This window comes from Hippocampus zosterae, chromosome 4 (genome assembly GCF_025434085.1).
Source record: "Hippocampus zosterae strain Florida chromosome 4, ASM2543408v3, whole genome shotgun sequence".
Taxonomy (NCBI): Eukaryota; Metazoa; Chordata; class Actinopteri; order Syngnathiformes; family Syngnathidae; genus Hippocampus; species Hippocampus zosterae.
Window position 1 is genome coordinate 13,714,009 of NC_067454.1, and position 14,569 is coordinate 13,728,577.

The following is a 14,569-nucleotide window of genomic DNA, read 5'->3' on the forward strand; positions in this document are numbered from 1 at the left end:
ACGTTGCAAGAGCATTCTCCACAATACGTCTTAGATTCAGAAAAATGGCACTGACGCCGAGAAAGACAAATTGAGATTTTGTTGCGTGCACGGGGTTTATTGAGACCGCTCAACACGTCACTGACGATTTTAAACTCCGTCCGTCAAAACAGTAACTCTCGAAAATTAAATTCACTTGTACCTCTGGCTTCTTTCTTCCTTCTTCAACAATAACTCTTGTCATGCGCAAAGTACCTTCAAGGACCGAATTTAAATAAATCAAAGTTAACCGCATACACCAGGATCTAGTTCATGTTCCTTGACTCTTAACCAATTTACAACAATAGCTATTATATATGATAAACTAGAAACATGTTTACATGATGGGTGAGAGTAGGGCACGGTAGTGTACATTTTAAATTGTTGAATTGGAGGAAAACGACCACTATGCTTTTTCCTGAACTACTCCAGTTCGAGAGGGGGCGCTATATCAATCGTCTTAACCATGTTTGCAGTTAGTCGATTGGTCAGTTTGTTTGTTTCACCAAGGCGGGTGGTTTGTTTTCAGACTTGACTGGTTAGCTGAACCAGCGTGAGTCTACATCGGATTCAGTTTTTATTTCTTTATCAGTCGAATACTGTTTAATCACTCATGGAGGACCAGATGAAGTCTTTGTTGCGTCAGCTTGTTCGACGGATACCGACCCAATTTCTAAAAGTGACGCTGGAGAAGTGGGGCCGTTTGACGGTTGCTCAACAGCAAAACATCGATTTTACTCAAACTAAATGGGCGTTGGCGGACGAACTGATCGCCTATTGTGAGGTACACGCTGTTGTAAAATGCACATTGTTGTTGGGATTTTTAAATTTGTTTTTATTTGAAATGATTTTGAAAGCCTCGATGTGGTTACAAATCTCACTTTGTTATAATTTATGTACCAATGATTTACTCAAATGAATATTAGATGTGTCAAAAGTTACAGATCTGGTGTCACAAAAGATTTAGGTTTGTCCTGGAATTTTGCATCTTGTATTGATTCAATACAATGTTTACTTGTAATAATTATTTGAAACATTTAAATAATTAATTCATTACTTAAAATAATTTACCAGTTTGGAGGGAAATGGCTCAATTAATTAAGGTTCAATAATAAGAATAACAGGGCTACAGTATTTATAATACAAGGGTTTGTTGGGTCTCATTATAGAACAGAGCCGCATGTCACCATCCTCTGCCCATTCTTGCTGTAATTAAGGTCATTTTGTTCCTGTTCCCATAACAGTTTCATTTTATTTTCTTGTGGAAAAATGAATGGACAGTTAAACATACAGCAGCTAATTATAACGTGTTGTGGGCCACTTTATGCAACTTTGTTCCCTCTCTTGCAGGAAAACGGATTGGCCCTTCGTCATATAACAGAGTTAGAGATGATATGTAAGTCATTTTTACATTCACGTTCATCACTCTTAATTTCTGTGCCCTCAATGTTCTGTTTTTTTCATTTTTCAGACGTAATTGACAATCCAAACCAAGGGATGTGGCATGCATTCCAACTCGTGGACCCTGAATGTAAGAGCTTTGTCTGATAATAAAGATTAGCTACCGTAGGTTTTCAAGGTATATAATTCAATTACATATGGCATTCCAGCAAGCAGATTCAACTTGCTCTTAATCAAAACCTGAGCTCCGAGTTGACTTCCCCTGAGCTCAAAAAACTTTCATTCAGTTCCAGAACTGAAAGCCTGAGTACGCTCACCTTGAATTAATCTCGTGTAGAGCCAGAATCAAAAGTCAGACTCATTCATTCATTCATTCATTCATTCATTCATTCATCTTCCGTACCGCTTGATCCTCACTAGGGTCGCGGGGGGTGCTGGAGCCCATCCCAGCCGTCTCCGGGCAGTAGGCGGGGGACACCCTGAATCGGTTGCCAGCCAATCGCAGGGCACACATAGACGAACAACCATCCACGCTCACACTCAAACCTAGGGACAATTTAGAGTGTTCAATCAGCCTGCCTGCATATTTTTGGAATGTGGGAGGAAACCGGAGCACCCGGAGAAAACCCACGCAGGCCCGGGGAGAACATGCAAACTCCACACAGGGAGGCCGGAGCTGGAATCGAACCCGGTACCTCTGCACTGTGAAGCCGACGCGCTAACCACTGGACTACCGGGCCGCCCAAGTCAGACTCAATAGAACCCCAATTTGATATAAATATTATGGCTTGAGAGATTCATCTGTCACCTGATATTATTGAGAGTGGTGCCATGAGATACAATTCAGACAAGTGACTCGACTTTTTGACCCCAATTTTTTTTAGATACAAGCCATCGTTCTTGAACACTCACCTTTCAAACTGTGTATTGCCACTCCCAGTTGAAGTTTACTGTCAAACTAAACATACAACAAATATACTTGTGAAATGTTTTGTATTTGAAATGACAAAGCCATTTCATCTAAATGTGAACAAACCTAATACATAGACGGGCGAACAAAGTTGAAAACCTGCCAGCAAGCATCTACCCCGTCACACATCTGTAATAAACTTCCAAAGCAATGTGAGCACCATCCCTCCAAGATATTTAAATTACGCTCATTTGACTTGACTGTAAACAGGACAGATGAAGTCATACAACATTATATATACAAATGTGTTTTGGTGCTGCTCCATATTTTGTCATCTGTCTTTTCACTCTGTCAAGCTGATGCTCCCGCTGTTGAGTTGATGCAGTTCAAGGAACAATTCAAATCTCACTTCAATGAGCTCGTAAGAAATGTAAGTCGTACACATGATACGGTTGATAGATTTTTGTTTTCTGAAGTCCCTGTGCACCAAATGTTTTCAGTGTATCACGTAATCTTTATGTTTGATGTCCAAGGTGTCTGTCAAGATGAAGAAGAATACAGATGAGGCGGTTTGGATCCGCATTGCGTGGGGGGACAGCTGCTCTCGGCCAAACAACATGAGACCAACTTATGTTGTTCACTATCTTCAAACTCCATATGTGTTTGTGACCAGACTGACGTCCAAGCAAAAGCCACTGTTGTCCCAGGTGGGGATAAGGAGCATAAATGACATTGTATGGCTGCTGTGACCTACTTTTGTCTAAAAATACCACTTTAACTTTCAGGCAATGATTATCGCCACCCGACATCAGGCTATTAAGGATGCTCACCTCAGTGGACGAAATTTCTCAGCAATTCGGGACCTGCTGATGCAGGAGTATGAACAGGTACTGTAAGTCCATTCTTAAGTGCAAACACTAAAAAGCACCGTCATCCATTTGTCACCCTTGAACTTTGCTGATAGGCATCAAGTAAGAAAATAAACGTATGTACTGTGCTTTACTCAAATGTAATTTCAAATACTATGATTTGTTGTGCAGGTGTTTCCTGCGAAGTATCCCAGCGCTCTTGTAGAAAGGAGTCAAATACCCGCACGTATGTACAATCATGATCACCATTTTCTCACATCATAACGATATTTATTATGTGGATGGGCTTGGGGGGCATTAAATTCGCAATCACGGTGTACTATCTTTCCTTCCACAGTCCCCAACATAGAGCGAGAGCAAGCTGAGGCTGAAGTAAACCGCCTTCAGATGGCTTGTGAAGCGTTTGGTGGTGGCAATTTACCCCAGCTACAGTCTGTAGTTTACAAGGTAACCTAAATTTTGCTTAGATTTTGAAATACTGGACAGTCATGCCCTATTTTAGACCACCTCGACGACAGATGAAATTTGCAAAGTGGAAACCTTCAGTTTTTACTGTTTATATGCATTTCAAAGCTTTATTCACAATGCCATTACTGCACGCATATTGGGTGTAGGTATAATTTTTGTCCACTTGGTGTTGCATTCTCACATTCGACATGAATATATCTGTGATTGTGACTGACTGTGTGACTATAAAAGCCAGAGCCTGGTGTGTTCAGTGATGTGGGACTCGGTTTCAGTTGGCTGTCTGTTAACTGGCTCACTGTTCGCCGTTGACTGACCCGGCATCACTTGTGCAAAATGGCAGGCTGTGTGCAACCGCGTTCTTGTGTTAAATTTGTTCAATACTGTACACCGATTGAAAACTCTGGCGGCTATCTCTGCCCTATGTGCGCAGGGATTACAATTCGTTATAACTAGTCGTGGTAGGTGATTTTAAATGAGCTAATGATACTGTATCGTGCAACTGTGTCACTTCAGACATTTGTGCCTCACAAAACGCATGTTGCACTTCTTTTTTGCAGTATGAAATGATTCCAGACTTTTAACATTCTCCGAAATGTCACACATCCACTGTTAATCACTAAGTTTGTGTAGTCACCCCTTCAGTGCACTCATTTCTACCGCATATATCGTTCAGTGAACATTGATTGTGATGTATTGACTTGTCGGCAGCTGGAGACCACGTTCAAAGACCCACCAAACCAGACCTTTGCAGAACGAGAGAAACCATTCAATTGTGTCGTCACGTTTACAAGCAAAAATTTGTTGGAGTCATTACGGCACTGCGCTTCTTCAGGTAACGGCACTTTGTTGGCCACATATGTAGGAATACATTTACAGGAGATATAAAAAGTCTACACACCCCTTTTAAACGCGAGGGTTTTGTGATGTAATGAAATCAGACCCAACTTTTTCTACCTTTAATGTGATCTACAATCTGTACAATTTTATTGGAAAGAAATAAAAAAATATTTTCAAGTGGTCAAGTAAAATACAACTCCTTCCAACTGGTGGTGTTCCACATTGATTGACCAGTCAAATTCTACCACGTTAAAAGGAAGTCGGCTCACACGTGCCATCATTCAAAGTGCCTGTGTACATTTCAGACTTTCTAAATTAAAAAAATATCAAGACTTGCTGAAGGATTTAGGTCACTTTAATGATATTTTTTTGTATTGAATTATCATGGTCTCAATTTGTCATTTCGTCGACGTGTACAAGTTTGTCATTGAATATGACTGAAACAGTGTTCTTTAAACAAAATTATGATGTAACACATTACAGTATATTTATGCAACAGACATTGACATTTATTTTTGTGTTCAACCAATTACGGTAATGTAAAAAAAATGTAAAAATCATTGTTTTAGTTGATCCACAAGAGGGCGCGCATGTACAAACTAAGCATTAAAGGTTCTGGTGGGGAACGTCTGGAATGTGATAGTTTTCCAAATTTACCAGATTGCAGTATCTCATTCATTTATGAGATGTTTGTCCCCGAGCTTAACCAACAGACCCAAAAATGTATACGATGGTGAAGTCAATGATTTTAATTATATCAAAGTCACACGGCGCTTAATGTTACTGTTACAGGTGAAGTCTGTTGGACTGCAAAAATCGGGCATTTATAAACAGAGAAAAGTATTGAAATGAGAAATCTACCATGCCTTGAAGACAAAAATGGCATGATAAGAAAAATGTCTTGGCAAATAAAGAATCCCAATGGTTTCCCTTGATTTGAGATATTTAATGTTGGTTAGATTTTAGTTGTTGCAGCGTAGTTTTGATATTTAGTAATGCATATTATGTGCTTATATACTATACAGGAATTGCTTCCACTCCTATAACACCTCTGCTTTCATCCATCCCACGAAGAGGCAGAAATTATTTTGTCATCACAGACAAAGTATCAGGACCTCCTTCACAAATCAATCAAACTGTTAATTGACATTTTTGTTATTGTTAACTAATCCGCATTCACAGAAATTGGCTTTTTTTTTAAGTCTTTCACCGTGATGGTTTTTATATCGTTTATTTTATATAGTCAATGTAAATAGCGATTTTATTTTGTTTGTTGTTCAAATTACAGTAGAATGCCTAGATTGAACTCAATAAACATTGAAACTGATCCACTCTCATTGCACTGTAACTCAATGTTATATTGTATGACTTATTTTGGTGTGTTTTGGTACTTTTAAGAGAGAATTGCAGCACTTGAAGTAGCTCTCACTTTCAAAAAGGTTGGTGGGCCCTGCTGAGCCTGTATGTATTTATTTTATTATTTTTACTTTATTCAGTACTTGTGCTGATATCAGTCTTTTTTAAGATCTATTTTAATTCAATGGCTTGAGTCCTTCTACCTCTTTCCTGGGATGCTGTTATTGTGAAAATCTAATATCCGGTGCGTTTTCCGGGTGTAGCCATAAAATTGTTGCATCGTGCATCGTTCTCGTCCCTTCATTGGTCAAGCAGGCTGTCCGTCAAATCTCGACGTTATGTCACGGCCCATTCAATCGTAACGTTGACTCGGGAGTTACTGTCAACACAGAAACATGGCTGCCTTTTCGGCGAGCCACAAGGCAAGGAACGGGGATAGCAACGCCAAAGACAACCCTGGTTGTCATGAGGAGCTCGTGTCGCAGTCTCGAGAGATAATAAAACCTTCTATACTGGAGCTAACCAAAGAAGTGAGGACCAACATCCTGTGCACCGTTGAAGGATGTGGCAAGATCCTTCCCAACACACCTGCATTGAACATGCATCTTGTAAAGTCGCACAGAGTGAAGGTAAAATGGCTTAGAAACCACCGGAACGTTCTCAGGGGGAACCTATGAACCAAGCTAACTTAGCTTGGAATCCTGAAAATGTTGCAATCAAAAACGCAAGTCATCCTTCCGAACTTCGCCATACAGCTGTAATGTAGTGATGCTTAGCGATGACGTGCTGCCTTAAGGTGTACCTTAGCAAGAAGTTCGGGCATGCCTTACGTAAAGGAAGTCGCAAAAGTCAAGTTCACTGGTGCTTATATTGCTTTCTCTCACCGAGTGATGATGTGGTTCACGTGGGCTTGGTCCGTGCCTTGTCCCCCCACTTGCTGATTTCTTGAGTCCATTCTTCGTCACTCAAAGGCGTTATTCATTGTTAACCAATGTGGAGGCAGTGAATGTGGCGACCCACGCTTCGAGGCTCATTCGTAGGAGGCCCTGATTCACAGTCCACCATGAATGAGATTTGAACATGCTAAGGATGCCTGTTGTTCTCCAACAGGCCAAAGCTCTTTGTTTAAACTGACTCGATAGGAATGGGTGTTGTTATTCGGCTCTTCTTAAAATCAAGGAAGCATTAAAGTTATAGTCTTCAAATATTTGTATTGTATGTCAAATCGATATTTTTATGTTGTGACACTGAGATGTAATGATTTTTCCGTTCGGTAATCGTGACCAATGGGTTTCGATAATCTTTTAAACCGAGCGCAATTTCTTGGATACTAATTTAATTTGAACGACTACTGCTTTGATCCACACTTCTGAAACAACACGATTGCCCAAATGACCTTTAATTGTGTTATTTTTAATAATACAGTAATGTGTGTTTGAATATTCATTGGAAGTCATTTCTAATCTTTGGCTTTTTACTCAGCAATGTTTTAGCGTTTTATTGTGTTTGCAGTTTTTCTTAGGAAGTTATCGTTTCACCTATCGTTGTTTTGATGTCTTTGTTTTATGCACATCACTTCATGCAACTGTGGTTGTTTTGAAAGTGCTTTATAAATACAGTTGAGTGAAGACACTGATAATGATGATTTCAAGCAATGTGTGTCAACAATGATTTAGCACTAAGCAGGTGTTTATACATACACATATTTACAAATACAGTATATCTATATCTATATTGGTGTTTACACTTTGAAATCATCAATTATGCAGTATTACTAGGAAATCACAATGTCCCATCACCAATAAGTTCTTAGATCAGGCTCAGCCATTTTGTTGCTGCGAACAACAGTTAAGATATGATCAGGATCATGTGAAAAGCACACTACAGTATTTCTAAACTATTTTCAAGAGTTGGGTGAGAAAGAAACTTAATAGTTATTTAGGTCAGCTTGGACACCTCAGTGTCAACAGGCTTTTGAAGCGTTGAACGACACGCTCACAACCAAATCAATTCTGTGGTATTTAACTTTAAAGTACAATCAATTTGCATTTAATTATTATTATAGAGCAATGGCGACTGGGTGTCTTGACTGGTTAGCATCTCCACCTCATAGTACAGAGGTCAAGAGTCCCCCACCATCACCCCGTCCCTCATACAGTTCCTTGTTTCACCCCCTTCATTGTTCATGTCTTGTGACCTGTTGTAACTGTCATATGTGTCATATGTGTCATGTGCAGGATTTTTTTGCCTCACTCAAATTATCCTCAAAATGAGGGTAGTTCGAGTGTGTTTTTTTTCTCCCCCTCTCCCTCCCTTGTGGTTTCTTTCTGACTTTCGGGTTGAGTGAACGCTGGCACGTTTTGGCTGCCGCTGCTCAACCCGTATAGTTTTTTTATATTGCAAAGTGTCCTTGGGTGTCTTGAAAGGCGCTTATAAATAAAATGTATTATTATAAGAGTTTGAAAATGGGCTCTGACCTTATTCTGTGGAGTTTGCTTTTTTTTCCCCCCGTGCCTGTGTGTGTTTTATCCGGGTACTACGGTTTTCCTCGCACATCCAAAAGTACCGTGTGTCCTGCGATTGGCTGGCTACCAGTTTAGTGTGTACCCTGCCTACTGCTAGAAGATAACTGGGATAGGGTCCAGCACGCCCACGACTCTGGTGAGGATGAAACAGTTCAGATAATGGATGGATACTAAGAAAGTGTTGCTTTTAAAAATGTACCGTATCCACTATATGTAAAATGTCACGTCACCAAACCAGGAAAACAGGTGAGCCAACTTGTATGTACCAGATATTTTTGATGTAACTTTAGTTTGCACAACATTCTAATTGAATAATGTATGGACAAAATAACCCTCCAAAATCTCTCTTAAGGTGCAGTGTTAACTTTCAATTTGAGTATAATATTACATTGGCTGACACCACTGGATAAAGTGGTTAGGACAAGAACCTTGTTTTTGATGAACTGTTGGACCCAGCGTGCTACTGTACTTTAACGTTGGCCACTGTGGTGGTACTTTGGGAGCCACATTTTTTTTTGTGTATTTTTTGAAGTGGTGCTTGGTGTAATTAGATTAGATAACCTTTCCACCTCTTTGGAATTTGGGTATCTTTAAGTAATGCAGTTTTTAATGGCCGAATTCAAGCATGAGAGATAGATTTTGATTCAAGTTTACCATTCGATGCTAATTCAAATTTGGTTTGTTAAGCTTTGTTGAAGATTCAGGCTCGGTTGAATGGCATTCTTGATCTATACTCTTTGTCATGTGAATTAATGCGATACCCCCCGTCCCCCATCCCCCATCCCAAAGAAACTCAAGTGACATTGACACCACACAGTTCCTTGAGCACAACGATCCAATTTGTACCTGGAAAGAATGCCTGATCATAAGGACCAAAAAGCCCCGTCAGTATGCTGAATGGGGACACAGATTGAGTGTGTTGTTTCTAATGCACTGAAGTGGCACTTTTGTCAGATGCAGTAATTTTTCTCTGGTCGACGTGACCGAGCGCTTTTAGATGCTGGAATGACTCACTCTGTATGTGTCGTGCGCATTATTGATGAGGTTCAACAGAGAAAATTATGCGTTTTCTTTCATGCGGCCTTTGCCTCTCGAGATCATTGCACAACATCAATGTATCTCATAGTCTGTAATGAACCCTTATTCAACACCCCTCTGGCTTCTCCCTCCATGCATCGGATTCTGTGCAAAGCGACTGCTAAAGCAGTCGTTATATATCTCAGATGTTGCTCACTCCTTGTGATAACGCGAAGGGTGTGTTTATCAGCTTTAGCTTCTCTTCTGCTCCCTCACATAAAAGTGACCATCTCAGGTCAAGCTTCAGAGGGTAGCGCTATCCTTGTAAGAGAAGTAAAAATAAAAATGCTTGTGTTGTGTCCCCCCCCCTCCCCCCACCCCCAGGATGGTATAGTCAACCCCACCGTGAGAAAGGACATGAAGGCATCAAAAAAGCTTTACTGCTGCCCCATTGAAGGCTGTCCCAGGGGGCCCGGAAGACCCTTCTCCCAATTTTCCCTGGTGAAACAAGTAAGACTTCACAAAGTCTACAGCTGCCCATCGAAGCATATTTTAATTTGATCGAAACATCAAAAGTGCTGCGTTTCATTCAAATGCAGTGGACATGCAAAGAAAATAGATAGCTTACACAGATCCAGTACAAAGAAACCTCCCACACAAATATATCATGTGTGAGTCAAATCCTCCTGAAATTATTCCATCAATAAATTCTCATGCCTACACTGGGTCCAAATATCCAAGACTCATCATCTTGTGTTTTATTTCTTGTATCGATGATATTTTCCAAATAATTTTCAATTGCACTCATCCATCGGTTTTCACGACTGATTTCTGGCTGATCACAGCGGTACACATTCACACTTGGGGGGACGACCAATTCCTCATTTTTCAGCTCGCCCAAGTGTGGGCTTATCCTTTTTCCACTTTTTAAAATTGCACTCAGGGGAAACTGACAAAACCACGCCCGAACTTTTCAATAACATTAAACAAAAGGGGAGTGTGCAGATCTCCTGTATGCCAAAAGAGAAAAAAATGTCCACGCATGGCGCTGTAATACCCTACAGTAGAGACGGCACTTACTTTGCTCCAAACATTTGCGTAGCACCGACGATCCCATCTAGAATGGCGCCTTTTGCGACAACTGAAAGCATTATCGGAGACTACATTTACATAACAAAGCTGCCTCTGCACCCAGGACCTAAAAGCAGCAGTGTAGTATTCAGCTGCAAAATGCAATATTTGTTTTGTCATGTCAGTTGTGTTGTAAACATATCTGTTCATATTTTCCCAGCACTTTATGAAGATGCACGCAGAGAAGAAACACAAGTGCTCCAAATGCAACAATGGCTACAGCACCGAGTGGGACCTCAAGAGACACGCGGAGGACTGCGGAAAGACTTACCAGTGTACGTGTGGCTGCCCGTATGCCAGCCGAGCTGCACTTTTGTCACACATCTTCAGGACGGGACACGAGATTCCTACGGAGCACAGGTATTCTGCCAAAGTAACTGTCGCTTTTCATATGAGAGAAGCTCCGTTGTTTTTCCTGATTTATGTGTCCGTTTTCATTTCAGAATTCCACCCGTAAAAAAGCGAAAATTGGAGAAACTCTCCACCGGTTCTGAAAAGGTTAAGATCACCGATTGTGTGATTATTCCCTCTACTCACGAGCTCATCGAGGATTCTGCATCTTCTGATGTCATCCAAAGTCCAGACTCTGCCAGTCAGCCGCCCGGTGGCCACAAGAGCCTCCAGAAGCAGCTTCTACCTAAACCCAACATGGCATTGGTCAGTGTGCCCGTAATGCAGCTGGCCCACCTCCCTGTCCTCCTTCCATCTACAGAAAGCGGCACACTTAGGTCCGTGGTGCTGGCGGTCAACAGCCAAGGCTCCGTTAGCACCCTTCACCTTCTGCCACAGGCCTCCGGAGCTGCGGTACCCCAGCTGGATGCTAAGAGCTTAGGTTTCCAGGATAGCATGCCTACTTCTCGCTCTTGCCTGGGGCCCATCAGCACAGGGGTGCAAGTTGGACTCGACAGTCTGGTGACACATGACTCGGGCAGCATCCTGAGAGCGCAGCGAGGGAGGAGCACCTCGACCAACATTCAGACCGACAAGTCCTACTTATCCAAACTACCTATGGGGGTTGTGGAGGGGATCGGATTGTGTTCTGTGGGGGAGTCCTCGATGTCATCCTGCTCCCAGACTGACATCAGTGTGAGTGCCCAGGTCCTCCTGCCAGTCAGTGTTCAAACCCAGACGTTCAACAGCCGGGTTCGACCCACCTCCTCTATCGGCGCTCAGACTGATAGCCAATCCTCGAACCAAAGTATTTGCCCCTCCTTTTCCTCAACCGCGGCATTAAGCAAAACTAGGCAGACGCAGACCTGCTTCACCATTCCGCAATCCAACGACAAGGCTCAGGATCAGGTCCTCATGTGCCCTGACCTTTTCAGCAGCGATGCGCTCAGTGTTTCCACCCAGACGGCGCTGCACGTAGACGAGAATCTGGCAGCCGCAGGAAGCAGCTTATATGAGGCCGCAAAGGTAGCCGAAGGCCTGTGTTTCGGGGCTCAGACGGATTTGCTGACCTCCAACAACGTGGCAGACAACCAAACCCAAACCATGACTTTGTTACATGACCTGGAACACATTCTCTCTGACAGCATGTCAGGCCATCAGGTGCTGACCACCACCGCCTCCGCAGCTGGCTGCGGGTCGAACCTGGGTCCTGTTCAGGAGCACCACGGCGCCATTGACTTTGACTTTGAAGAGTTTCTCAGCTCCGTACACATTCAGACACAGACAGAGGAAAGCGATCTGGGGGGCCTGCACAGTGACACGCCCTTGGAGTCCTTAGACATCCAAACCCAGACCGATTTCTTCCTGATGGATGACCTGGACGAAAGCGATGGACCAAGTCGAAGCCAAGCCAGTGACTTGGAGCTCTTCGATACTCAGACTCAGACTGACCTCAACTTCCTTCTAAGCGCCGGAAGCAACATGCCACTGAGTAGCATTCTGCGCCATCCAAGCTTTTCGATGAGCACAGAGTCCTCCGACACAGAAACGCAGACTGACCTGCATTCATTTGCTCCCTGCCTCCCTGTTCAATCACTTGTCGGTCAGGGGGAGCAGGGAAGGCTTTCGAACAGCACTGAGACGCAGACCAGCCAGGCGGAAGGCTTCGGGCACCTCTTCCTCACGAGCATCGAAACACAAACCGTCGTGGACGACTTCTTGTCGGCCGACTTGTTGTGGAACATGGATTCCCATTTCAGCTCGGTGGAAACGCAGACGTGCCAGGAGCTCTGCTCTCTCTTTCAGCAGCCCGAGAAACCAAACAGTTGAGGTTATTCTGTATGACGCTGCCTGATCTTTGCGACACGCTTCCTGTGTTTGCCGCTATCGTTGGAATAAGGATGTGCTCCAGTGGCGCAGCAATGAAGGTGGATGAAGGCTGGAAATGCCTTTGAATCATTCCGCTATGGTCATCTTGTCAAAAAAGCGTTTCCGGGTCAATATCTGATTGCTCTGTGCACTTTATTCGCTCGACAGGCAGGATGCTTCAGCTTCTGATGGTTGGCTATTTATTTGCACATACGTGTAACAATATGTCTTGTCTGAAACGCTATTTCTTACTTCACTATTAGCCTGTGTCATGTTTTTTGGGTGTTTGTCCTGTATCCCGCAGATTAAAACCTAGCACAAAAGTTTTACGTCTGCAGATGATAAAAATAGCTGAATTAATAGCATTGACTGGATTAAAAAAAACAACAACAAATGAAATAACCTCTAGAGTTAACAGTGCAGTTGTCTTACATGTGTTTAAAATGTGCATGAGCAGTAAATCTTAACATATTCCGCATTTAACGGCTGGTTAGTCAATCAAAACAAGTGTTACATCGATTTGAAACCTCAATCAAAACCTCTTTTGAGAACAAAAAAAAAAAATACATCAGTTGCACAAGAAAAAAAAATAATGTCATTAATTGGAGCACACCTTTTGATCGAAAGAATGTGTGGTCCTTTGAATGGAAAATGTCATACTAGCCTGTCTTTCTCTTGACTTTTGCTTGGTGTAAATGTACACGCTGACAAATCATCACTTTGGATCGACCGCATCCGATTACTGCACAGAAACACAGCTGATGAACATTAGCTACTAGTTCGGCACAAATTTCATGCATGTTTTGTTCTGTTTTAAGAGAATTATCCATTCCGTTCATTTAATCCTGAATTACTGAGGGGTTTTTTTTGTTTGTTTTTTTAGTCTTTAAAAACCTGCTGAATTAGTTTTTCTGGATTGCACCGAGCCTCAAATTGCCGAGGCACACCAAGCAGCTAAAGCTCTATGTGGGGAACAGAGAGCGATTACATTTAATTCATTTGACCTGTTTGGTGCCTTAACCTGAAGTATTAAATAGGTGTGAGTGTGAGCGCGGATGGTTGTTCGTGTCTTGTGTGCCCTGCGATTGGTTGACAACCGGTTCAGGGTGTCCCCCGCCTACTGCCTGAAGACTGCTGGAATAGGCTCCAGCACGCCACGCAACCCTTGTGAGGATAAAGCGTTTCAGAAAATGGATGGATTATTTTTCTGTTCTGTTACTCTTAGCGCAAATAAACGTTTTGGAAACATCAACGCTTTGGAAAGATCAATATAAGATCATAATAGTTGCATGGTTATATATTTTTTTATGGTTGCATGCTGTTCCTCGCAGTTTCTGTTCAAAGACTTGTGTCACTTGAAAATACAGTGTTACGCTTCACTGAAAACAGTTTTTGATGCCGTCCTTATTTACATGGTGGCAGAGGCGGTCTATTTTCTTCTAAATATTTTGGCAAAGGTGTAATGTGTTCATCATTCTGAACAGGTTTAAGTACAACATTCTGTTACTCAGTACTCAGTTTGTGTTTCTTGGAGAATCTGAAGAATAGTTCTCCTGATCTTTTGCTTCATGTAGATGCCTTTTTCTCAATTACAAAGCATTTCTTTTGTTAGATTGCATGTCTTTTCAACGCACAAAATGCTTTCCGTTTAGTGTAGCCAGAATTATATGTTGCCTTGATTAAATGTCGCGCATTGATGACAGATGTTCCTAATAAACTGCTGGAACCTTAATTATTGTGTGCTTATTTTCTCACTCCAGTAAACTTGAGGGGGTCTC

General features: G+C 42.2%; 3 protein-coding genes across 4 annotated transcripts in view; 2 read left to right on the top strand and 1 right to left on the bottom strand.

Annotated features, from left to right (window-relative positions):
• emc8 (ER membrane protein complex subunit 8) overlaps window positions 1-14,569 on the bottom strand; it is a 681,399-nt gene that overhangs the window by 440,975 nt on the left and 225,855 nt on the right. The gene's annotated exons all lie outside the window — the stretch shown is intronic.
• On the top strand, window positions 39-5,830 carry cenpn (centromere protein N). Its single transcript, XM_052063528.1, has 10 exons — window positions 39-802; window positions 1,369-1,414; window positions 1,490-1,549; window positions 2,686-2,759; window positions 2,863-3,036; window positions 3,115-3,216; window positions 3,370-3,424; window positions 3,536-3,645; window positions 4,375-4,498; window positions 5,529-5,830. Exons 1-10 carry the CDS (start codon window positions 632-634, stop codon window positions 5,648-5,650), a joined length of 1,038 nt encoding a protein of 345 aa, XP_051919488.1. The 5' UTR covers window positions 39-631; the 3' UTR covers window positions 5,651-5,830.
• Window positions 5,947-14,523, top strand: atmin (ATM interactor). The gene is made up of 4 exons (XM_052063477.1): window positions 5,947-6,488; window positions 9,786-9,911; window positions 10,693-10,892; window positions 10,976-14,523. The coding sequence occupies exons 1-4, from the start codon at window positions 6,255-6,257 to the stop codon at window positions 12,750-12,752; spliced, it is 2,337 nt and encodes a 778-aa protein (XP_051919437.1). The 5' UTR covers window positions 5,947-6,254; the 3' UTR covers window positions 12,753-14,523.

What these genes read in the sequence shown, in the direction of transcription:
- cenpn (XM_052063528.1), top strand. Translation starts at nt 632, where the DNA reads ATGGAGGACCAGATGAAGTCTTTGTTGCGTCAGCTTGTTCGACGGATA. An exon ending in CCAACTCGTGGACCCTGAAT is followed by an intron (nt 1,550 to 2,685) that starts GTAAGAGCTTTG and finishes CACTCTGTCAAG; the next exon opens with CTGATGCTCCCGCTGTTGAG. An exon ending in TGATGCAGGAGTATGAACAG is followed by an intron (nt 3,217 to 3,369) that starts GTACTGTAAGTC and finishes TTTGTTGTGCAG; the next exon opens with GTGTTTCCTGCGAAGTATCC.
- atmin (XM_052063477.1), top strand. Translation starts at nt 6,255, where the DNA reads ATGGCTGCCTTTTCGGCGAGCCACAAGGCAAGGAACGGGGATAGCAAC. An exon ending in TAAAGTCGCACAGAGTGAAG is followed by an intron (nt 6,489 to 9,785) that starts GTAAAATGGCTT and finishes CCCCACCCCCAG; the next exon opens with GATGGTATAGTCAACCCCAC. An exon ending in AATTTTCCCTGGTGAAACAA is followed by an intron (nt 9,912 to 10,692) that starts GTAAGACTTCAC and finishes ATATTTTCCCAG; the next exon opens with CACTTTATGAAGATGCACGC.